This window comes from Pygoscelis adeliae, unplaced genomic scaffold (genome assembly GCF_000699105.1).
Source record: "Pygoscelis adeliae isolate BGI_AS28 unplaced genomic scaffold, ASM69910v1 Scaffold25, whole genome shotgun sequence".
Classification (NCBI taxonomy): domain Eukaryota; kingdom Metazoa; phylum Chordata; class Aves; order Sphenisciformes; family Spheniscidae; genus Pygoscelis; species Pygoscelis adeliae.
In genome coordinates this window covers 1180072-1203197 of record NW_008824808.1, presented here as the reverse complement: position 1 = coordinate 1203197, position 23126 = coordinate 1180072, and the positions used below count along the sequence as shown (strand labels likewise).

Genomic DNA, 23126 nt, shown 5'->3' with positions numbered 1-23126 from the left:
GAGATTTCAGATTGTACTCAGAGGATACTATAGCAGTTGTAATGATTATTGTGGGGAAATGCAAATGTTTCATGAAGTGTTAAGGTTTGACTTCTATTGTATGCCATTTTAAGTTGCTTTTATATCTAGAAAGTATATATATGTACACATGTACAGAGATATAACAGCACATAAGTACGTAAACTTTTTTTAGATATAGAAGTTATTTATATACTATAAATATATACACTGTGTATATATACACTCACTGTATATGGTATTATTTAAATATATTGTGAGATTTTAGTTGACTGTTTAAAACATCAGTTGAAAAATCCAGAGAGAAAGCTGTGTCTTGTGTCAGTAGAGCATTAGGATTTCAAAAAATACTTGTACTGTAAAGCTACTGAATTTCTTTACTACTTTGTTCAATGCTGGTTTTGTGATAGTGCTCTTTATTTCTTGTGCTGTAAGATCTCTTATCTAATAGATATTGCTGCATAGATAACAATTAGATGATAGAAGTTGCAGAGTTGGCCCTGCAAAATATCACAAGACTGAGTAAACTTTTTCAACTTCTGTATTTACAGATAAGATTCATAGAAAACATTCAAAATAAGTTTTTATTTTTAATAATTAAATTTAATATAATTTATACAAATAATATTTAATAAGTTTTTATGCTTAAAGTTCTCTTTATAACTTAAATTTTTCTGGCAAGTTTTATTTTCCTATAACTTTCTTGCACTAGCTTTTTTGCACAGTAGAATGTTCATTTAATAGTCTTCCTAGGTTACGATTAAAATAACGCTGGTTGATTTGCTAATGGTCTGTTTCTTGGTTGTTTGGATTTTTAGGGTGGTGGGGTTTTTTTTCCTTTTTTCTTTTTTATCAATGGTAACACTGTAGAGCTTCAATTACCAGCAGATAAGTCAAAAGTTTAATTATCTGTCCTTTATTATTTAGAAAGAACTTCTTACAGTGTTACCTGAACATGATATATTTAGGAAGGAGAGTGCATTTCCTGCTTGTATGGTTAGGTTGACATATTTGTTTTTTTAATAAAACTTAGGCAGGTAACATAATTTGAGAATTTCCTTTTTACAAGAGCCATCTGTTAGAAAACTTGAAGTGCTCGCATGATAAGTTCTACGAAAACCTCCAGGTGAACTTACTTCAACTTGCAATCTGTCAAATTGGCTTTATACCTGGCTCTCCTAGAATATGGTGCATAAGATCTGGAAATCTGTGGCTGCTTATATATAGGTCATTTCAGGTCAACTGCCCAAGAGAACTAGAATGGTATAGAGAAATGCAGGTTATTAAAATGCTTGTGAGGCAGGGATGTAACTGTATAATCCATGAACATCTCGCTGAAGAACATGTTTAATAAACTACCATAATATGCTGACCCATGAGAGAGTGGTGGGAGCATTTTATAGGCTCAGTGGCATTTTTCAGTTTACGAAAATGGCCTTTTGCTGTTCTCTCAGGTGAATGCTTAAGGTGTATGTTCTGGAACAATCTTGGCTGCATCCACTTTGCAATGGGAAAGCACAATTTAGGAATTTTTTACTTCAAAAAAGCCTTGCAAGAAAATGATAACGCATGTGCACAGCTAGGAACTGGCAGCTCAGATCCAGGTAAGACTTTTAAGAGATGAAAATAGACGGTGGAAGAGGGGTGGGCGAATCAAGAAAATAGAGGATAGAAGCTTTCAGTAATTATCAGCAAAATTCCTGTTCCATCTCTTTGCAGAGGACAGGATAAGGAGGGTGAGAATTTCGATAGTAACTTGACTTCAGAGTATAGTTGCTCTTGCCAGAAATAGATGATGATGAAATATGTTCTTTTTTTGATGTTTTATTTGACGTGCCATGGGGCTGGGGCAATTACTTCTCTCTTGTTTATAGTCTTTGACCATCAGTAAGGGAGATAGGACAAAATAAAGTTTCTGTGGCCTATTATGCATCATTAAAGATGTTATTTATAGTTCTGCTGACAGCAGGTAAATCGTCAGGACTTGAAGGATGTGTAGGGGTTTTTTGGGTTTTTTTTTTCTTTTTTTTTTTTAACTTGGAAGATGTAGAAAGTGTGGAGTGCAAGACTTAAATTAGCGTTTGGAAGATGGTGTATTTCTCAAACTCTCTTACTGAACAATTCCCAGACTTTTATGAGAAATGTTCATCTATTGTTTGGTTTTATGGTTAGTTTTATCCATCTACTTTTGCTGTAAGTATACAAAAGACAAGAAAATAAACATTATAAAAGTTTTCTTGCTTTGATTAATAATACTTAAGGTTTTTTTCTCTTCGAAGTAAATGATTTCATGATGAAGTGATAATTTTCTTCATTTCTTGTTTTCTTTAAAATCTATTTACTATCATGCATTTTATTGTTTTTTCCTATTCCTCCCCTGGCCCTGTACCTAAGTGCAGTCTTAGGTACTAGTGTGAAGACAGAAAATATTTTTATGCTTGCTAACAGGAAAGTGGTTTTCTTCTGGAATTTATACGAGTAACAAAGATGTGTATTCTTAACAAATCTGGGATTCAATATTATTATACAACATTTAGCTTGAGTGACAAGGAACATAAGTGGTTAGCATTTAATGTACTTCATCCTTCGTTAAGAATACAATTAATTTGTCTTTGGTATCAGCTTTGATGTGGAAGGAATTTATTTACAGAGGGAGGCTAGTGAATTTCTGCGATGAAAGGGTTTTTTGGTAGTTTTTGGGTGTTTTGCACAGCTTCCCTCCTCTTCCCAGAGTTACGGTTTCTGCTCTCCTGAGCTGCGTATCCGATATGATGTAATCCTTTTCTGCAGGTAAAAAATTTTCAGGGAGACCCATGTGTACGCTACTGACTAACAAACGGTATGAGTTGCTCTACAATTGTGGAATTCAGCTTCTGCATATTGGGAGACCCTTAGCTGCCTTTGAATGCCTGATTGAAGCAGTCCAGGTTTATCACTCAAACCCTCGTCTTTGGCTGAGAATAGCAGAATGCTGCATTGCTGCCAATAAAGGGGTAAGTAGATTTGCAAATTCCTTATTTTGATTGTAGTTATGAAATACATGTGATCACAGAAAGGAAGAAATAATACCTTGAGTTGAACTATGCATTTTAAAGGCCTAATGTTGCAACACTTCTGTTTAAGTCCAGATTAATTATTTTTGTGTGTATGTGTGTTTGCATGTTTAATCTGAAGCTGCACCAGGCGGAGGAAAACCACCATAGAAACAGTGTCTTGAGACCCAGTGTTTAATTGACTTTTCTAAGATCAGAAGAATTTGAGTAGACTATTCAAAAGATTGGCATGAGATGAAACAAAAGCAAGTAAGCGTCTGTTAGAGCGCTCTTCTGTAAAGTTACAAGTTTTTTGCTGGAGAGACTGGTTAAGCATGACTTTGTTTTGGCAATTTACCATCACACCCCTTTGGCATTCCAACTCATAATCTGAATGGGTAATCCTGAATTGGTTTGAAGCACGTTAGATTTCTCCAAGTCATCTGATGGTTTACCTTACTTTGTCTTGAAATAATTTTAGAAATAAACGTAGAGATATTATTTGGAAAGAAACTTGTATTATTATCTAATGATGCATCACTTTATAACAGGAAGCAGTATGTTCTTACTGTAGTGAATGCTCTCTACTTAAAATGTAGATACTAACATTAATAGTTTGACTTACTATTTATGGATATTAATATGGGATTAGTTGAACAAATGGCTATATTGACTCTATTCCCTCCCTCTGAATTATCTCTGTTTTCCCTCTCTGGGTGGCCTCTGTGCCTTTATTTACTGCACACTATCCGAATCCTTCCAAATACAAAATATGTAACTTTCCCTTTGGGAATTTCAATGGTACTCATTATTTTGGCATCTCTATTTCAGAAAATTTAAGATAGATATTCACAGCTTTATAGCTTTATAAGAGAGGTTTGCTTATATCCCCATTTCACAGGCACAGCATTGAAGTTTCAAGAGTGTTGCGTCAAAACGGGACTAACTTCGATTGCGTATGTGCTAGCTGTTGTCAGATAGTTCTGAGTACTTAGATTTATAAAGCACAGCAAATGCAGGAAGAACAGCTTTCTTCATACTCATTTTGCAGTTTTCTGTGTCTATCCTACTGGTTAAAAGTCACACACAGATAAAGAAGACACAGCTGATCGTCTCTAGTGGAAAGCTGGGTATGGGAGACTGGATTAGGATGGGTTTTGTGGCAAAAAACAAAGCTAGGATTCTGTTTACAAGGACAGTGTTATTATAAGATAGATTTGCAACATGACAAGTGAGGCCCTAAAATCAATAGTGTGTTTAATTTGACCTTGTAACTCAATTTGCAATAATATTCCTTGATATTTAAGTATGGATCCATATTTATGTTCTGAGCACCATACAGAAAAGTAATTTCACTGAAGTTAACTTCCATCTGCTTTGGTATTTCAGTTCATAAAATAGAGATGGAAGATGATTCCCTTTCTGCGCTTTTCAAAATGCATTTTTCAAAATATATTATTCATATCCAAACTAGCTGTATGTAGGGTTTTTTCTTCTATTTGACAGTAAATGCCATTATAATGTCAATATTATTCTTCACAATAGATTCCGATTAAATTTTCTGAAAAGTGATAGATATTTAAAATACAGATCTAGGATAAATTTTTCCTTACAACGGCAACTCTTCATCACTAACTTAATTTATCAACAAAGTTGTTAAGATGGCTCATGGTAAAACAAACAAACCCCAGTAAATATGGTGTAGAGGTAATTCTTGGGACTGACAATCGGGGTGCTTTAAGTTCGTTTGACCCCCACAATGTCTGCATACTCAAAAATCCGTTAATTTAATGTAACTTTGCATATGTTGTTGTTCAGCTTCATGCTCCCCAGGGAATGGCTTGAGAGCAGCTTTTTCAGAGAGCGTTTTGAATGCTGTGTAAGCAGGGAGAGAAGATGGCAAGCATTACAGTGCCAATTCTGATTATTATTTGGCTGATCATATGATTTCTTTTTAGATATCCTAGCAGTTCTTTTAATACTACTTGGTTCATTGTTCTCTTGCTTTCAAAACAGAGGAGAAACTAGGTCAGTAGGCTATCAGACAAGCTGTCAGAACTAATCTGTGGTTACACTGTGTGCAGTAAAATCCCTCTGCAACACAAAGACAATAGAAGGTGCCTGGTCCTTCATGGTACTTATGATTTAAAACTGTTCCCATACAAACTATTAATTCTTACATTTTAGCAGCGTTCAAAGTTGTCTTCCAGCTTTCACTTATTTTGCCAAGCTCTCATTCAACAGCCTTGATATTTTAGTCCTTTTTTTTCTCCTTTTAGACATCAGAACAAGAGACTAAAGGTCTTCCCAGCAAAAAGGGAATTGTGCAATCTATAGTAGGTCAAGGCTACCACCGTAAGATAGTCCTAGCATCCCAGTCAATACAGAATGTCGTTTATAAGTAAGTATGTTTTCCATGGGCTCTTTATTTTGTTATCATAGCTTTGTCCAGGATGCATATCTGTTTTTCAGTAGTTTTTAAAACTGTCATGGAATAACTGTTCATTTTGGAATTATTAATGTAGTGAAGAGAGAGGCATGCTAAAATGCTTGAGGAGTCTTACTTAAACATCATTTGGATGCCTCTTCTATGATGGCCAGCAGAGGGCTTAACTGTGTATTCATTGTAACTAAGAAGGCCGTTAAAGCTTAAAATTGATTTATCTGAAATTTTTATTTCTAGTTAGCTAAATCCGTCCTCTTTTTCTCACTTAAAAATATGTATTTTAATAATCTACTTCAGAAAAGTGCAGGAAGAATCTAGTTGCTTTGTCGTAAAACTTCAGGGAGTGAAGTCAAGAAAAACAAGAGAACTTAATGTAATTATGTAGTTGAATTTGCCCACTCTATTTGGTCATCATGGTGTACTTTCCATATATAAGACTAGAAAGATACATATGTCTTCATATATTGTGTTATATTAAAACATGATTTAACTTTTTTAGGATAAAGTTTTGTCTGCATTCAGATCTTTCTGGAGCTCTGCTTTTATTTTTTAATTTAGTAGGATTGCTACTCACTGGCTAACTTCTGTGTCTCTTTAAGTGATGGGCAGTCCTCAGCAATACCTGTAGCCAGTATGGAATTTGCAGCGATTTGTCTAAGAAATGCTTTGCTGCTACTGCCAGAAGATCAGCAGGAGCCAAAGCAGGAAAATGGATCTAAAACTACTAATCAACTGGGGGGAAATACAGAAAACAGTGAAAGCAGTGAAGCATGCAGGTAAACAGAATTGCATATAAACCTTTCTTTTTGTCCAAAGTAACTCTGGTCTGACAGTCTGTGTCTGCTACCTATCCTGGTTGGCCAGCAGAAAAAATACCATATTTGTAAATTCTCTTAGCAGTGTTGGGATATCAAAGGAAATTGTTTAGCTGCTCATTGTTTTAATTGCTGGTACGCTAATTTAAGAATAAAGTACTGAGTTGACTCCTATCATTCCTAACAACTTTAATAAATTAGACAGTGAAATTCTTTTTTTTTACTGGCCATCTTTTTTTTTTCTGTGCTGCAAATGTAATGTTTTCCCGCACCCTCCCACAGTGCATATCGGTATTTCTCTAATTGTAAATGAAGTTTCACATGTTATGGTGATTTTGTGTGTGTGTACACGTGTGCCGTGTACTTGATTCAATATATAAATGTCTAGCAACTCAGTTGTAAACACTTCCCCATGGTCAGATTTGACATTCATCAGCCCTAGTATGCTTTGTTGTGTTTGTTTTAGACTAGAAATGGGAAACTAGATTTAGAAGATAAGTAGGAAAGCAACGTGGAGCTATTGCTTAATAAATTGCATTTTACAAAAAAGAGTTTAAGAAAAATCTTTTTTTTCCTCCTTAAAGCGTCAGAAAAAGTAACTTGTAGACAACGTATGTCAGATAGCAGGAAGGTGTTTTAATTTTTTGCGTTGATCCTGATGCATTCTGAACGTCCTTTTGAAGAGTAACTCTGTTGGCCATAGCCTGCACTTTCATTAATGACCATTTTGAGAAGGGAAGAGTTACAATAACTAATCTGGAAAAAGTGGCTATGTTAGAACTTGAACTACTTAGAGAGTAATGAAAAAACGCAATGTTTTTGTCAGACCCAAGTACGGATAAATTTTAAGAAGATAAGATCCATTTGTCACATGGCGGGATTTACTGCACACATGCTGTGTTGCGTAGGCACAAGGTGCATCTCCGTATATTCTGAGGTTGCCTGGGGATACACTAGGGCTGGGAGTCAGTGGCTGCTACTGCTACAACAATATTTGAAGGCTGTTCTCTGTGACCCTTTTTTCCTAATGACAATCTTTCCTGTCAAGTGACCAAATGATTTATAAACTTCAGCGGGGAGGGAGGTGTGGTTTTTTTTGCTTACCGAGGTTGTGAACTAACTTCCCCTGGCAAGTTGTATGCAGCCCATTGAGCTGAAGCTCCTCTGGCTTAAGTGAGACTTCAATTTTAAGCTTATGGGGCCCACTGAGTGGCAGTGATGAAAACAAAATGGTGGCCTTTACGCAGGCAAGACCTCCTTTTTTGTTTTTTTTTTGTGGGCTTTTTGGGGGGTTTTGTAGGAGTGAGGAAAAGAAAACATGCCCTGTGCAGGAAGACCCTTTACTACCTTCTGCTTTCGAAACCAGATGCTTCTTCAGCTTAAAAAAACAAAAAAATTAAAAAGACTCCCTCATATCTCCCAGTGGTCATTGCCAATTTCAAAATATCCAGCAACAAAGCAGGCTATTCTTGAATTTGTGTGTCACATTCTGAAAGGTTCTCCAAGAATTTGTTCCTTCTGACAAGGGACCCTCTGCAAGAGAACAGTAAAAGACAGGCATTTGAAGAAAATCACACTAATTGAACAGGATGGTTTTGAAGCAAATCCCACTAATTGAGCAGGCTGACTCTGAGACAGATTCTTCTGTTATTCACAAAAAAACAGTGAATACTTTCAGTGGTTAAGGGTATTTTTTAATCTAGTTTTTGGCAAAGGCATTGAGGTATAGACACTACAACAGTGTTGAGTACAGGTTTTCCTTGGAATCTGTTGCTATCTGTTTCGAAGGTCTAAGTTGGAGTTATGTTACCTGTTTGTAATAAACAGATATGAAACCACATCAATGAAAAAGCTCTGGTTAAGTGGATACACTCAGTTTCAATTCTGATTTTTTTGATCTGTTGTTTCTAAACCTTAGTGTCTCTCTCTGCCAAGGTGCAGCTGTTAACCTCCTCCTGGAATGAGAATTGAAGAGAAGGTTGTCTTTCAGCTTATTGGAGAGCAAAGTTGCATAGTTTTTGTATAGAGTGAATACTTGCTCCCCAAAAAAAGCCATGTGTAACTTTAAGAAAGTGGATTTTTTTTTTAAAAGACATTTTGAAATAATAATAAAAATAAAGGGCAGCTAGAAGTCTAAAGGAAGCTGTAGCACTTTGTGGATTATCTTTCTCGAATATTTATGTGATTAGTTTTTTAAGATGTCTAGGGAGAGAACTAGTTTACTGCTTTTCTTACAGGCTAAAAGAAGAGAGGCTACAAATGCAGCGAGTTCTGCATCTCTCCAGTTTAAAGTTCTTGTCCTACACTAAACTTCAAAAATAGCTTGAGGCTGTGGAGAATGGCGTGGGTTGTTTGGTCTGTCAGTCAAATCCTTTCCAGCAAATGTCCCCCTTCTTCCTTCTCAAAAAGAATGCTTAGGATAAGAGCATGTGCCTCAATTTCTGCATAGCTTCATTTCCCTTTTTTTTAGGCTATAGAACTTTTGCTGACCTTTTAAATGGAGTGAATAAATATCAATGTTTATTACGCTGAGAATTTTTAATTATTTATAGTCACTCCCTATGATTAATAAGCTGTTTTTATTCTAGCAATAAAAGTCATGAAGGGGATAAATTCATTGCAGCTCCACCTTCTTCGCCTTTGAAGAAACAGGAATTAGAAAATTTAAGGCAAGTAAATAATGTAAAATATTCACCACTAAATGAGCCCCCTCTTAAACTGTGCTATTATTCTGGAGTCATTGCTAGCTTATTTTTTCAGGCACTTGCAACATTGAATTGTAGCTGTTAATCTAAGGATGCCTTTTTTCAAATGCGTGTGCTTCCTTTTTTCTGGGCTTTGAGTCCGAACAAGTAAAAATCATCCAGAATTTCAATTCAGAAGGTAGATCAGTTTGTGTTGGACCCCGCTATTATAGGCTTGGCATTATATATTGGGCAAAACGAAGAAGATCAAGTCCCATAAACGACAAAGCTAAAAGCCTGACTATGCTTATTGTGATTGGTGGAAGGGGTGGAAATTACTGTATGATACCTTTTCCCTTTAAGGCCTTGGTAAGGCTAGTTTGGAATTCAGCCCCCACAACATTATATGTTTGTTGGATGGAGAAAAAGAAGAAAGTGGTAAAAGCAGCTATGCTGCTTTCAAATAAGAACGGTGCTCCTTTCAGCATGAGTAAATCCATAGTTTGCATAAAATAGAAAGCAAAATTGCCTCTTTCCAGGCATTTGACTTCTTCACCATGGAAGAACATAGGTAAAATTTGACTGTAGACTTTTTCGTGTTCTCAAAGATCCTTAAACTACTTGTTCAGCAGTCTGAGTGCTCTCCAAACAGAGTAACTCCCATGTGTCTAAATAAGTATCATGTTATCTGGAACCTCTTTACTTTTCCCCAACAAGTTTATAATTTGCTGGCAATGTTAATTATTTCAGGTGGCTGCTAGCCTGTTGAAAATCTCTCTCGCTATAAAGCTTGCACCTGTTTAGAAAAAAGAAATCTGTTTTAAGTTTCCATTATGGACAAAGCATACAGTAATTTCCCACTTAAACTCTTGGGTAAACACTCTGTTCCACCCTAAGCCCAGGTAACCTGTGTTTTTTATAATGACCAGCTTAACCTTTACTTTGCTCCACTACGTGTAGCAAATCTGCTTGTATTAGTTTAAAAGCGATTTAGCAGGAATCTGTGAGGAGACATTACTGAGACCTTGATTATTTATTCTGAAGTGGTACAAGAGTATGCTACTCAAAATAGAAAGCAGTGGATTAAAAACAGTGATGTTGGTTGTGTTGTTTTGTTTTGGGTTTTTTTTCCCTCCTGTCTGAAAATGTGGTTGCCACATGTCAAAATTACATGGTGTCACATTGTGACTTTTTTTTTTTAATACATAGTCTTGTCTTTTACAATCAGCTCTTGTTATCTACTGATGAAATCTGACAACATGTCAGGAAAAACTTACCAGTTTAGCAAAAATTACACTGCTTCTGGTAAAGAACATCATATAAGGAAAGGAAAAGCATTGATTTATTTTTTTGCAGTACTTGCTTTGGTGGTTCAATCCAGAGGACTAGACATCCCTAGAGAGTGACTTTGCTAAAACGATTTCTAGGTTTCTGCAGATAGTTGTGAAAAGCAAAATACGTTATACTCAAATGTTAGTATATTCCTGTAGTCTTACTCACTAAGGAGCTAAGTGAGAAAATTAAAATACTTGTCTAGTCAGGGAAAATGAAGAAAAAATTCTGAATGTTGGCAAGGATTATCCTAGGAATAGGTGTCTATTCAATTCAGTTTTTCCCTGTTAAGTCACAAACCTCTATTGCTTCTAGAACTGAAATGGGCAACTTAAATGCTTTTTTTGCATGATTTTGTCCAGTTGCACATCCTAATAAGAGTTTAAAATGACTGACTGAGTTTGCCCCTAAATAGTTCTTAAAAATTAAAAATACAATCTAGAAAAGGCTTGTGTCATACGTATTGTTTGGTACTTGTGCACAAATTAGTTGAACAGACTATTCTCATAATAAGCAGTAATTCAATTGCAAGGTTTTAAAAGCAGAGCAGAAGTCTGAGGACACCAAACGTTGCTAAGAATTTATGCGTAGGAAGTAGAAACTCCAGATTTTTCTTCTGAGTTTCTTCTAAGCAATTCTGCTCCTTGCTTCTCATCCTCTGAGAAGCCAAGTCCTCTGCGCTCAGCCTGTGGTATGTTTCACCATGCCAGAAGAACCCAATACTGTTAGGATACATCAAGAGTAAAGGAGTTCTGGTAAACCACAGTGCTACATTTGGAAAATTTTGTGGATTTTATTGTAAAAGTTGAGATGGATAGCACCAGACCTTGTTCTAGCCTTTTTCTCCCTAGATTGAACAACTGTGTGAAAATGTTAATTTTCCCCTTCAAAGCAGCTAGAGATAAAGGAATAGTTTGATCAGCCGCTTTGTCCTGAATAGATTTGCACTGCAAGCCCTTGCTATAAGGCATGTGATCCAATTTTACCATTTTTTCTTTCTTTTGACTCTTCCATTGGCCCTCTCCAGTCCATCGTTATGCTTTATTTTATTTACGTATTTTTGAAGTGTGCATATCCTAGTATTTCCAGGAGCATCACTGACATTGCTAATAATTTCACAGGTAATACTGTAAGGACCACCACTGCCCACCCATATACCTTGCCTCTTTTCCACACCCACCTAGTATTGCCTCATTTGTCCACTTAAAGATTGCGGTGGTCTGTTTGGCCCTGTCACGATACTGCAAGCTTACAGTGATTATCACCCGTAGCTGTTTCACTCTCTTCTTCCTCACTGTCAGCCACTGTGTTGTTCTCCCCATCTCCCCTTTGCTGGTACTGAATTTCCCCATTGAGTAAGCACAGTCTACATTCTCTATTTCTTAATATTTTGGATTGTTTTGTCTGCGTTGAAACATGAAAAGTAGATAGCTTATATCCACTTTTGTGCTCAGTTAGCTATTTTAAATTACTTACAATAGTGATGTTCTCTAAATGGTTTAGAAGTGCCATTTTTGGTGCCTTGATAGTAAGTTTTGAACAACTGGATTTGCTCTGGCTCACCCTTTGCCTGAGAAATAAGCCAAGTCAGATGTGGCGTTTGGGTTCTGTAAACTTGCAGTCAGTGTGGGCTGACAAATCTTGTTGCCCAGACCTACGCAGGAGGCTGTTTGACATAATCTGGCAGTTTAAAAAAACATTTTTCTTTTTCCTATTGCAAAGGCAGTATTATTTAGGGTATGCAGAGGCTCAGTGATGCTGGAAGTCTGCTGTGCTCAAAGGCGACCCGTGGAGTTTTGTCAGAATTCTGACCGGGGTGAAAAACTAGTTTGTCTTTTCCCTTGTGGTGCAATTCTTCTGCTCCGGTTAGCTGTCAGCTCTCTTGAGTGTTTGGTTTAGCCGGCTCAACAATGGATCCAAGTGCGCAAGAACAGTACTGCAGGGAAGAAAACCTGAATATTTTCCTCGTCTTTAAATAGCTGTTGCTGAAGAATCTTGCCAGCTCTTACAAGTCTTAGAGTGATGCGTTCTTAGAACAGAGGAGTAGGTTTCAATTTTGCTGGACTTGCCTATTGTGTGATTGGAGTGCGTCTTGTGTTTGAATTTACACTTTCAGAAATAAAAATAGGCTTTAAAAAAAGTTGTGGGAAATAGAAGACACATTGACGTAAAGGGCAGTAGCAACCAACTCTGCAGGCCTTGACTTCTGTCTAAGGGTGTTTAGCTGGTGACGCTTAGCATCTCTGCGGGTTTAAAAGCTGTGCTTCCTTGAGGCAGGGACAAGAAGAGGCTAGTTAGAAGCAGGCTGTTATTACAGAGATTCCCCCCCGCCCCGTTCCCTTCCCCTCCCCAGTCACAACCTTTCAGAAATATTTTAGGTTTGGGACTTGAGCTGGGGAAGCTTTCCTCTCCCTCTCTCAAGCTTTTGTACGTGTTCAGATTTGATGTGACATCTGAGCACGGTGGAGAGGAAGTGGGGGGTAGGGAGAAACACTGGAGAAGTTTCTTATCCTGCTTGTGCATAATTAAGGAGCATGCCTCCTGGGAAAGGGGAATAAAGGCACCCCAGGTCCTGCCACGAATTACATGACTTATTGCTGGACCAAAAGTGGGCTTGACAGTTGCCAGAAGGTTGGTGCGGTAATAGCCCACCTACTGGCGGGAGAGTCGAAGGCTCTCCTCCCATCACTCCTGATGTGAGAGCCCACTAAGAGGATCTGCTCTTCCTCCCTGGGGAATGATAGGGTCCGTGCTCACAGCAAGGCATCGCGGGCAGAAGCTTGTGCCCAGAGGACAAGGCAGCCTGCACTGAATGATGTCTTACGAAGTGGAAAATATCCCCGAGTGCTGTGTTTGGGGAGGGGGGGGAAGTGTGAAGCTTGGCCTAATGATGGCATCCTGACGTGGGGTTATTGTTTGAAGATGGAAAATGCGAGTAGTTCAGATTTCATTACGTGAACTGTCAGAGATTTTGTGGTTTTGGAAAGATAAAGACTGTGACAGCAATAAAATGCCACATATCAATCAGTCTTGGCAGCAGATTACAGCTCTCAATTGAACACAAAACTGGAAATGCCAAATTCTCCAGCGTTTATTGTCTCCCTGTGTGCAAACATTGTACAGTGTACAACTTAATTGATTGCTACTATATGTTTGTAGATTGTATGTTGTAGAAATCTACAAATCTGCTACCCTTTGCTGCAGGAGAAGGGGAGGGCAGGGAAGTACAAATGAGAGTGCAAGGCAAAAAGAATAAAAAGCGAGTGAGAAAGGGAGACTGTCCATGAGAAAAATGACACATGTGGTGAGGTCCATCTTTTTTTAATCTGTTATTTATGGTCAAAATTGCAAAATCTTAATGAGCACACCATGGTGGTCCTTGGTTTATACTGGTAGAACACAATGTATGTATCTCCTAATTCAGAGGATGCGATTGAGGCCATAGATAACAAAACACTAGCTCCTTTACTTCATAGTTTGATGCAAAGACATTATTGAAAAGTTATGATTTATTTCTTTAGCACTTAACAAGAAAGAAATTTAACAGCTGCATTTGGAATCACAGAATTCTCCATTTTAACATACTGGCTTTCCCCCCCCCCTTTTTTTTTTTTTCTTTCTTTTTCCCTCCAGGTGCTCAATACTTGCGTGTAGTGCTTACGTGGCTCTGGCTTTGGGTGATAACCTTATGGCATTGAATCACGCAGATAAACTTCTTCAGCAACCAAAGCTGTCAGGGTCTCTTAAGTAAGTCTGATATGATCATTTCTTCTTTCTCAGCCCTGCTTTTTGCTGGAGAGTTCTGAGTTGAAGCTTCCAATGTCTGTAGCTGCTTGCCAATTCTGTATCTGATGCAAAGAATTGCTTGGCCCGCTCCTGTTCTTGTTGAAGCCCTGACTAAATGTTCATTGACACGCAGGAACGTGAGTCCCCTCGTTTGTATATGAATTCCATGTAATTCGGAATCAATCACTGCTTTTTTTGTTGTTTGAATCTCCAGCTATGGGTCCCATGCAGTGGCAGGACCATCAGGTCTCTGTCCTGATTCACTATGGGGCTGCATGTGCTCGTGTTGGCACAGCACAAGGGGCAGGAATGAGCAGCTGGGGGTGGACAACATCAGCCCAAGCCAGCATGCTGCTGAAAGCTCGCTTATGAAACTACAGCCTCAGAGGGGAAGGTTTGCTCAGTCAGTAGAGTACCAGATCTTGGGTGTGCAGGACTGTCACTTCACCTGCTACTGTTGCTTATATAGGTTCCATTCTTCAGTTTCTCTTTTTCAGTTCTCATTTGGCACTATTTTTTGGAAAGATATTCAAAGCTCATTCTGTTTCTACCCACTAGGTCTCATACATCTCTGCAAATTCAAAAAAGGCAACTTTAGCCCTGTCCTTCTGACCTTGTTTGTGCATTTAATTCCTATGTCATACACAGGATAAAATATAGCAGAGGTTTTTATGGTAGTAATGATATTTTTAAAAACTGGTAATGTACTTGCGGAAAGCAAGCTAACTTGTGCTTATTTTTATATGCTGGCAGCATACTCTAAAATGGCTCCCATGCTTCAAACTACTGCAGAAGCTCATCTTTTTGCACAGTCATTGTATAAGCAAGATATTAGAGGAGTTTGCAAGGTAACACATAATTTTGTGAAGGCAGTGTTACCATTATGTAGTGCAAGAAACACTAGATAACAGGTTTTCACAAAGACAGAGCACCGTGTGTCTTGGTCTCGGGAAACTAGGCTTTTGTGCAGATTGGGAATATTGAAGTGTTCTTGTTTTCTTAAGTGAAACAAGTTGCATGTAGAAAGTTACATTTGCTGTATCGGATCTAAGTTGCAGAAGTTATTTTGGATGATTGACTGATATTTTACCTGATGTTTTGTAATTCATTACAACCAACTACACAGTCAGTTTGAAGTGTGCTGTACACAGCTGCATAGAACAAGCGTGAACTTTTTTGCTCAACTTTTGTTTCAAATTAAATATTTGCAAGCTAACTGTGCTCTCGATCGAGAGGATTCCTTCTGTTCCAAAGCTGAAAAGGAAAGCTGCTGATCAGCTGAGCTGAACTACAAATGTCAAACATCAGAGTTGCTTAATTCTTTTGCAGAACCTGCAGTTGGAAAGGTGTGTTTGCCCCATGGACAAGCCTGTAGAGTTGCTGTCCTTAGAAATGCAGCTATCTTACAGAATTAGCTTGATTTTTATTGAGTGTAAACTTAATGCCCCAAATTATAGATGTATCCATATCCTGGGGTGGTGGTGTAAGGATTCCTTTTTTAATTCTCTGAGATAAAGCCATACCAAGGTACTGTCTTTCTGGAATGGCAATTCCTGTGCATGAATAAATTGTCATTACTCAGGTGCAGATTTTTTTCACAACATTAGTGCCTAAAAGCAGTAAATGGCAGAACTGGGTATTGTGACAATATTATATAAGCAATCTAACTTCCATGCAAGTGTTTCAAGTATTAGTTTTCATGTGCTCGCGTTAAACAAACTGAATGCAGTTTTTTACATAACAAATTGTGGGGGTTGTTACGCTGACATTTGTACCTAACCCTTTGCTGTTGTAGGTTTCTTGGGCATTTGTATGCAGCAGAAGCTCTCATCTCGCTAGACAGAATATCTGATGCCATCACTCACTTGAACCCCGAGAATGTCACTGATGTTTCCCTCGGGATCTCTTCAAATGAGCAGGATCAAGGTTAACAAATCCACACTTCATTAGAACGGGTTATGCTTTCAGCTGCCTTCCTGCTGTAACTTTCTATATACAAATATAATGATGATTAAGACGTCTTGCTTTAAGACCGTAGGTTGTTTGGGGGTTTTTTGTTTGTGCTTTTGTTGTTGTGGTTTTGTTTTCCTGGCTTTAGTTCCTGCTTTGTGTTTGGTTTGTCTTTTGCATGTTTGTCATTCCTTTGAAGTGGCTAATTCTGTAACATAAATAGAACTGTACATTGTAGCATTCTGGCTTGTTTGAAAGTAACCTTTGAATGCTGCTTTTGTTAAATGTGCAATTATGGTTAAGTTTGGGCTTCATATCTTCTCTTCCAGCTTTTTAGTCTCTAAACCAGGCTTTGGAGTACCAGTGAAGTCTACTTACTGCATTTAGTGAGCGATAAGAGTGGGGAGAACTTAGTTAATCTATATCTCAATCTTCTTGCAGTGCTTCCAGTTGGGAGTGTGTATTCTGTAACAGAAAAATACTTCAGAGCCCATCTGTATAGTTGAGTCTACAGCAGCTCTGATTTCAGTGATGTGTCTGCAGTTTAAACTTCACTGTACTCGTCTGCAAATCTAAAAGCAAAACATTAAAGATAGGAAGTCTTAAGTGGCGTAAACTCTTGAGCAAGCTGATATATTTCCCCTCTTTAATGTCAGACCATGAAGAAAGAAGCAAATTTGTATCTTTTAAAGCTTATTTCAAAATAATACAAAAAGCTCATGGAACATGATGGGTTTTGTGGTTGTTTTTTTTTCTTTGTAGGGTCTGACAAAGGAGAGAATGAGGCAATGGAATCTTGTAAGTACCAGCCACCATATTCAGCAGCGTACAGGAACTTGGCCATTTTGAAATAAAAGTGTAAGAACAAAAAGAATTTTTTTTAATTGCAGCTGGCAAGCAGACCCCACAGTGTTATCCTAGTTCGGTCACATCTGCACGAACAATGATGTTGTTTAACCTTGGAAGTGCTTACTGCTTAAGGAGTGAATATGACAAAGCTCGAAAGTGTCTTCATCAGGTATGGAAAACAATCTCAAGACAGCTTTAGGGACAAATGGTATTCCTTCAAAGTGCCTTTTAGATCATGGCAAATCCTGGTGATTTCATAGCACAGGCTTATTTGCAGACTTTGCTGAGGTGGCAGCTCTCTTCTGTCTTTATGAACCAACCTATATTAGTAACATAAAATAAAGGAATTCCAAATTTTCTTACTTGTGTAAATAGTTTAGTACCACTATGTGAAGCATGTTTGGGTTCCTCCTCCCCCCCCCCGATCGTATCAAAACAGTGGAATATGACTAGGAAACCATTTCACTTTTTCTAATTTTTTTTTTAATGGTCCAATAGTAATTGTTATCTTTCAGAGGAGAAAGTTCTCGAGGGCCTTGAGTTTACTTCTCTCTAATCAGTTAATAACTCACCGTCTAAGCTATTAACTTTAGGGCTGTGAGAACAAACTACAATTCTGCTGGAGGTATGTTTCTTGCCTGCCTCTTGCCCCAAGAATTCTCAAGTACTGCTTTTGAAACTGTCTTCACTTGGCCTGTGTCATTTGGTCCTTCTTATGGCTGGGACCGATCTCTTTCAGCGACGATGTATTTGTCTCTTTTTGCAGCCATTCCTGTGTGTCAGGAAGATTAATCAAATGCATTGTCGAACTGCAAACCGAAACAGCGGTCTTCCAGATTACTTCGTAGTAGTTGTATAGGTGAACAGGTTCAACTTCTGTGAAGTTCTCAACTGCTTAAGGCAGTTGTCTTGCACTTTTTCCTCCTGAGGCCTCTTAGGATTGGGCAGGTGTCTGGGCTTGGGCTCTGTAGCACATGTGTAAAGGCCAAAGGAGCGTAAGGCCATCTGTGGATGTGAAGTATAGTAGGTCTCTGCATCTACAATAAACCCAGTGCTTTTGGGAAGCCCCACACATTAATTATTTTGTATGCACACATTAATTATTCTGTGTGTGTGCAGTTACGTTGTACGAGGGGAAGCAACGGAGAGCACATATCCTTCACTGAAACAAGATGCGTGGCTCCCATGGCTAGTTGGGCCCCACTGAGCAACAGAATAAAAAAGTATTACAAAGTGTTTAACTTAGAGTGAGATTCTAGGTTCTGAAATGCTGGGGCATTTGAGGTAACTGCTGAAAACTGCTTGTTAAGGTAGCTTTACAATTGGATAACTACCAGTTGTCCATTCTGAAAAGCACCTGAGAAAGACTTCCTAAAACAACAAAACTTATGTGGCAGTTCTGAGTGCCTGAGCCAGAGTGGTACAGCAGGTCAGGGCCAGGGTGCTTACAGAGACTAACCTTTGCGTGAAGGGAGAAAGCAGGGACTGATGAACGGGATATTTCCAGAACTTGGCTGGGGTGGGGGTTTTTGGGGCAGGTTTTTTGTTTGCTTGTTTTTTTAAGGACTAAGGGAAGTGATTTGCTTTGTCTTTCAGTCTTCGTAATTCTCATGTTCCCTACTTCCTACCATGCCATAAGGAGAGTTCCGATTCCGGATTATGGGGTGCAGATTATAGAGGGATGAGAAGGATCCTCTGTTATTAGTGGTCAAACTGCGTCCCCAGTACGAGCTCCTGGTGAGATCAGGTCTGTCAGGAGCTGCTCGCTCCCCCTCTGTCAGAAGAAGACCCCATGTTGCTACTGGGTGTTGAGTCTTGAACTGGCAGATGTGAAACACTGTGTAGAACAGTTTCTTCGCCGTTTAGTGGATGGCCAGATCAACTCATTTTTATTTAGTTTGTTAACTAAGTGGTTTCTTCTGAGGGAGCATCTCTACCATCTGTTTCTTGTAAAAAGATGCAGACACCAGGTACCACAACCAGGTATCCCTGTAGCAAATCATCTTCTTGCACCCATTTTTGATACAGAATCAGTCCTGTTACCTTGTCGTCATTTGTGCAGATGTGTCCTCTCTTTCTCAGGAAATGGATCAATTTACAATTTAATTACACAAATTTATAGACACAAATGTGTATTTTTCCTGCCCTCTGTACTGGGCACTTATAGAAAAGGTGGACTTGCAGGATTCAGTCTTAATGAGATCACGGGAGTCATCCTTGTACTAGGATTATCAAACGTTCACATTTGAAATGTAGTTGAAAATAGTAAGTTTCAGAGGTTGGGACAGAAATTCTTTCTGTCTTGTCATTTTTCTTTCTATTCACGGGTAGGCATTACCATGCAGAACCGCTGGTGTGGTACTTAAATACCAGTACGATGATGGTATTCAGTGACCTTGGAAGAAGGCAGGCAAAGGATAAGGAGGAGGGAAACAATATTTTCTTTTCAAAGGCCTGGTAGCCTGCTCTCTCTTTTTTCTTCTCCTCCCCTCCCCCCCTCCCCTTACTTTCTCCACCCCTTTCCCACTTAGATTTAAAAGTGCAGAGCGCCCTTCTGTTTGAACTGAAGGGAATGAGAAGAGAGTCTGGTGATACATGGTGTGACTCTGAGTGTAGAAGCTGGTGAGACAGAAAGCAGGGACCTGTCTGGGATGTCTGGAGGCAGTTCTGCAGAGCTGTGTTGTTCTGGAGGCTCTCAGCTCAGGACGCCTGTCAGGTGGGACACAGGGACCTTCAAGCCAAATTAAATCAATGGCATGTACCCAGTGTGCTGTAGATCAAGAGTAGGGAGTTGGATCTGGAGCTAACATAGAAGACAGCTTCATTGACTTCATAGCTGAAAAGTTTTTGTATATGGAAAGCTAGTGAATGATCCTTGTTAACTCTGTATTCTGAACTTTGGAGCAGTGGCAGTTACCTTCTTCACCTGACAACTCACCAGGAAAACAGTAGATTGGCCCAAGAATTACAGACTCATATTAACATAAGTACACAGCAGATGGTGCTGCTAATTAGTGTGAAACAATCTTGTGAGGCAGATAATCTTTCTCTCCTTGCGTGCGTAAACCTAATAGAGTGTATTAGTTTGAAAAATCTTATCTTAGTTTATGAATTATTACTTGTTTTTGTTAGCTAAGATGATGGTGACAGTCTTGTCAAGAGGCACTTCCTTTGAGCTGGATGTTTCTCTTAAGCACTTTCTCTCCCCACCCCTTTCTTTTTCAATAAGGCTGCTTCACTGATCCACCCCAAAGAGATCCCTCCAGAGGCTATTCTGCTGGCTGTATATCTTGAATTACAGAACGGTAAGGAACTGGAATTTTTTTCCCAACATTAAAATCCCTAATTTAACATTTAAGCTGCAATGCTGAATGTAACTTGGTATTTTTAACATTTTGGATTTTTCCTTGAAGTTTACAGCTAGCCCTCATAGGCAAAATGTTACAACAAATTCTTAAGTTTTGAAATGTTCTGTCGCCCTAGATTTGGGATACGAGGGGAGGAGGGTGGTAGTCATCATTCCTAGCCTTTATAGAGTTGTGCCAGTATTTTGAACGACACCCTTTAGGCCCTGTCTCCATTTTACACTGCTATGGATCCATGTATCCATACCTTCATTTCCATTGTTTATTGCAGTTCTGTTCTTACACGCTCCAGGCTTCCTAAACATTCATCTTCTGAGCTGAAATCCTCCATACTTTGCACAGAAAGCAGCAGTCTTGGTTAGGCTCAGTAAAACCCTCGGTGAGGTTTATACTGTCAAGAGGGCTTGAAAGGCTTTTCATTAAAAGACAACTGCAATCCAGGTTTCCCAAAGAAGCCGTGTCAAGGGCTATGTAGCAAGTACTGTAACAAAGCTTGTACTATCGATAGCGCTCTCTTCCAAAATCCTTCCTTTTGAAGGTTCACTGCGTTTGCATGGGAAAAAGAACTCTGCATAATGGGAAACTGGAAAGATTGCACTTGAATTCTGCAGTGTGAGCAGACTGGGGCAGCTGCACCACTGAAGCTGTCATGGTTGCGGACCTGTGCCCCTTGGGGCTTAATGTCCGAGTGTCGTGAAATGTTCGGTGTGCTTGTTCCCCTTCAGTTGTCTTGCATTGCAGGCAGGCAGAGGACTTGAGCGTTTGTATTCAGAATTGAGACTTCTACAAAGCTTTTCTCATAAAGATGTTTTGAAGTTGGAATTTTGGAAACCTTTCTTTCTGCAACGAAGTAGTACAGAGCAGAAGACAGTAGAAAGTGGGATTTACGTCTCACCCCCTTCTAAGTATATAACCAAGAGGAGCTAAAAACATTTTTTGTTCTATAAATGGCAACAAAACGGTGCATCTCTTCTGAAACGAAAACTTCAGTGACAGAAAAGTATTTGATAAGAGGGAGAAATGTTCTTTTCAGAACTTAGCGGGTTTTCTCCTACAATTTTATAGGTTTAATTTTTAACAGAGAATAATTTTTCCGTTTATATTGGTATTTAGTTGATGGGCCGTGCATACAGTTGAAAATCAGATTTCTTGTTTTAAAAACATGTTTTATATACACCCTTGATATTTGCATTACTGTCTGTAATGTCACATTGTGAGGGCATTTTGTGTGAGACCTAGAGTCTCACTGTGCGGATGGGCGAGAGAAGAGGTGCCCTTCAGGAATTCAGAAGGTGATCTGGCATCTTCCAGCTCCGAGATAAAAGCTCAGTGTCTCCAGCTAAGAACAGGAAGAAATCAAGCAATGCTGTTGTTTCACACTTACTTTTATCTAATCTAATACTTTTAATGTCCGTGTCAGCATTTCACTGAGTAGGAAGACCGCTAGTGTACGTGGTCTGGGCCCAGGGCCGGCTTGTCAGCTCTGTTCTGAGAACAGCGATTCATGTCATACAAAGGGGTTTTTTTTGTGTTTGTTTTTTTTTTCTAATCAAAACTTGTCTTGTAGGTAACACGCAGCTGGCACTGCAGATCATCAAGAGAAACCAGCTTCTCCCTTCTGTGAAAACACTCTCTGACATGCGGAAGAAGCCTGTTTTTCAGCCAGTCCACTCAATCCAGCCCATCCAGATGCCAGCTTTCACCACTGTTCAAAGGAAGTGAGGTCATGCTGCAACCTGCTGCTGCCCTGCCCATGATGAGGGCTTGGGATTTTGTATATTTTTTTAACCTAGACACCTGCATACCCCAATTGCTGGAGTGTGTTCATTTATGTAAATTTTTAATAAAACATGTAAACGAAAAGGCATGCCGGGGCTGTTTGTAAAGGTTATTTCATAAAGGAAGAGAGGTTGGTATCCATTTTGAATGTGAGTGGCAGTTTACTTACTTACCAAAAAGAAGTGGTTAACAAAGTGTGTAATTCAGCTCTTTTGGCAGAGACTATAGCGAAGTGACTGCAAGGGGAATACCATTTACCTGAACTAAAGCCCTGCTGAAGCAGCTGTTGAGCTGTTGTGCAGTGTAGGGTCTATGGCTGCTGTGGTTTGACACGTACAAGCTATGGTTTTGTATTCCTTGAAGAGGCTTTTGCCCAGCTTTGCTATGTTGATGTAGCTGCAATCCCCTACACTGCAGCAGCTGGGAGTTTGCTCCTTGCCGCAGTTGAAGCTGCCACTTCAGGCATCGGGATGGGGGGGAGGTGGTGGTGGTGTGTGTTGTCTCCCTGCCGTTACCTTATTAAGGTTATTTTAAGTGCAACTAGCACAGCTCCAGTGTTGACAGGGCAAGGCCCTAGTGTTAGCAGTGTCTTTCAAATAATCTTTCCTTCCTCCTTAAAACTAGGAGCTGAGCTGCTGGCCTGAAAGAGTTAGCAGGTCACAGGATCTAAGAGGTTGTGGTGCAAGGACATACTGAGGCCCCTGACAGCCCTCAACATGGCACTGCAGTACACTGCCAAGCAGTAGTGACTTGTCATTAGTTTGTATAGCGTTAGTACAAGCCACCCTTGCAAAAAGCCAGTCTGTGCCCCTTTTGAGTTCGGGTGGTCGAGATGGCAGAGTTTCAGTGTGAGGGAGAGCGAGCTGGCGGTGAGTCTTGCGACCAGGGTGCATCTGTTGCCTTGTAATACCCTACATGGGGGTGGGTGTGACTGAGCAGGTTGGTAAGTGGCCCCTTCTGCTGCCTGCAGGCTGCAGTTCTTCTCTGCTATGAACTAGAGGGGCTCTGCCTGCTTCTCCTGCCTCAGGGGCTCAATGGGTGGCAAGAGCCAAAAGGCAGTTTGCCTAGAC

At 39.3% G+C, this 23126-nt stretch overlaps 1 protein-coding gene across 1 annotated transcript in view; it reads left to right on the top strand.

Annotated features, from left to right (window-relative positions):
* The window catches only part of CNOT10 (CCR4-NOT transcription complex, subunit 10), a 33911-nt gene extending 11776 nt beyond the window's left edge, over positions 1-22135 (top strand). The window contains exons 9-19 of the mRNA XM_009324205.1: positions 1473-1622; positions 2809-3011; positions 5330-5451; positions 6096-6272; positions 8900-8980; positions 13961-14074; positions 15909-16039; positions 16826-16861; positions 16954-17081; positions 20142-20217; positions 21845-22135. Of these exons, the coding sequence (XP_009322480.1) occupies positions 1473-1622; positions 2809-3011; positions 5330-5451; positions 6096-6272; positions 8900-8980; positions 13961-14074; positions 15909-16039; positions 16826-16861; positions 16954-17081; positions 20142-20217; positions 21845-21999 (1373 nt within the window). The 3' untranslated portion in view covers positions 22000-22135. The remainder of the gene's footprint in view (positions 1-1472; positions 1623-2808; positions 3012-5329; positions 5452-6095; positions 6273-8899; positions 8981-13960; positions 14075-15908; positions 16040-16825; positions 16862-16953; positions 17082-20141; positions 20218-21844) is intronic.
* The last annotated feature ends 991 nt before the right edge of the window (positions 22136-23126 follow it).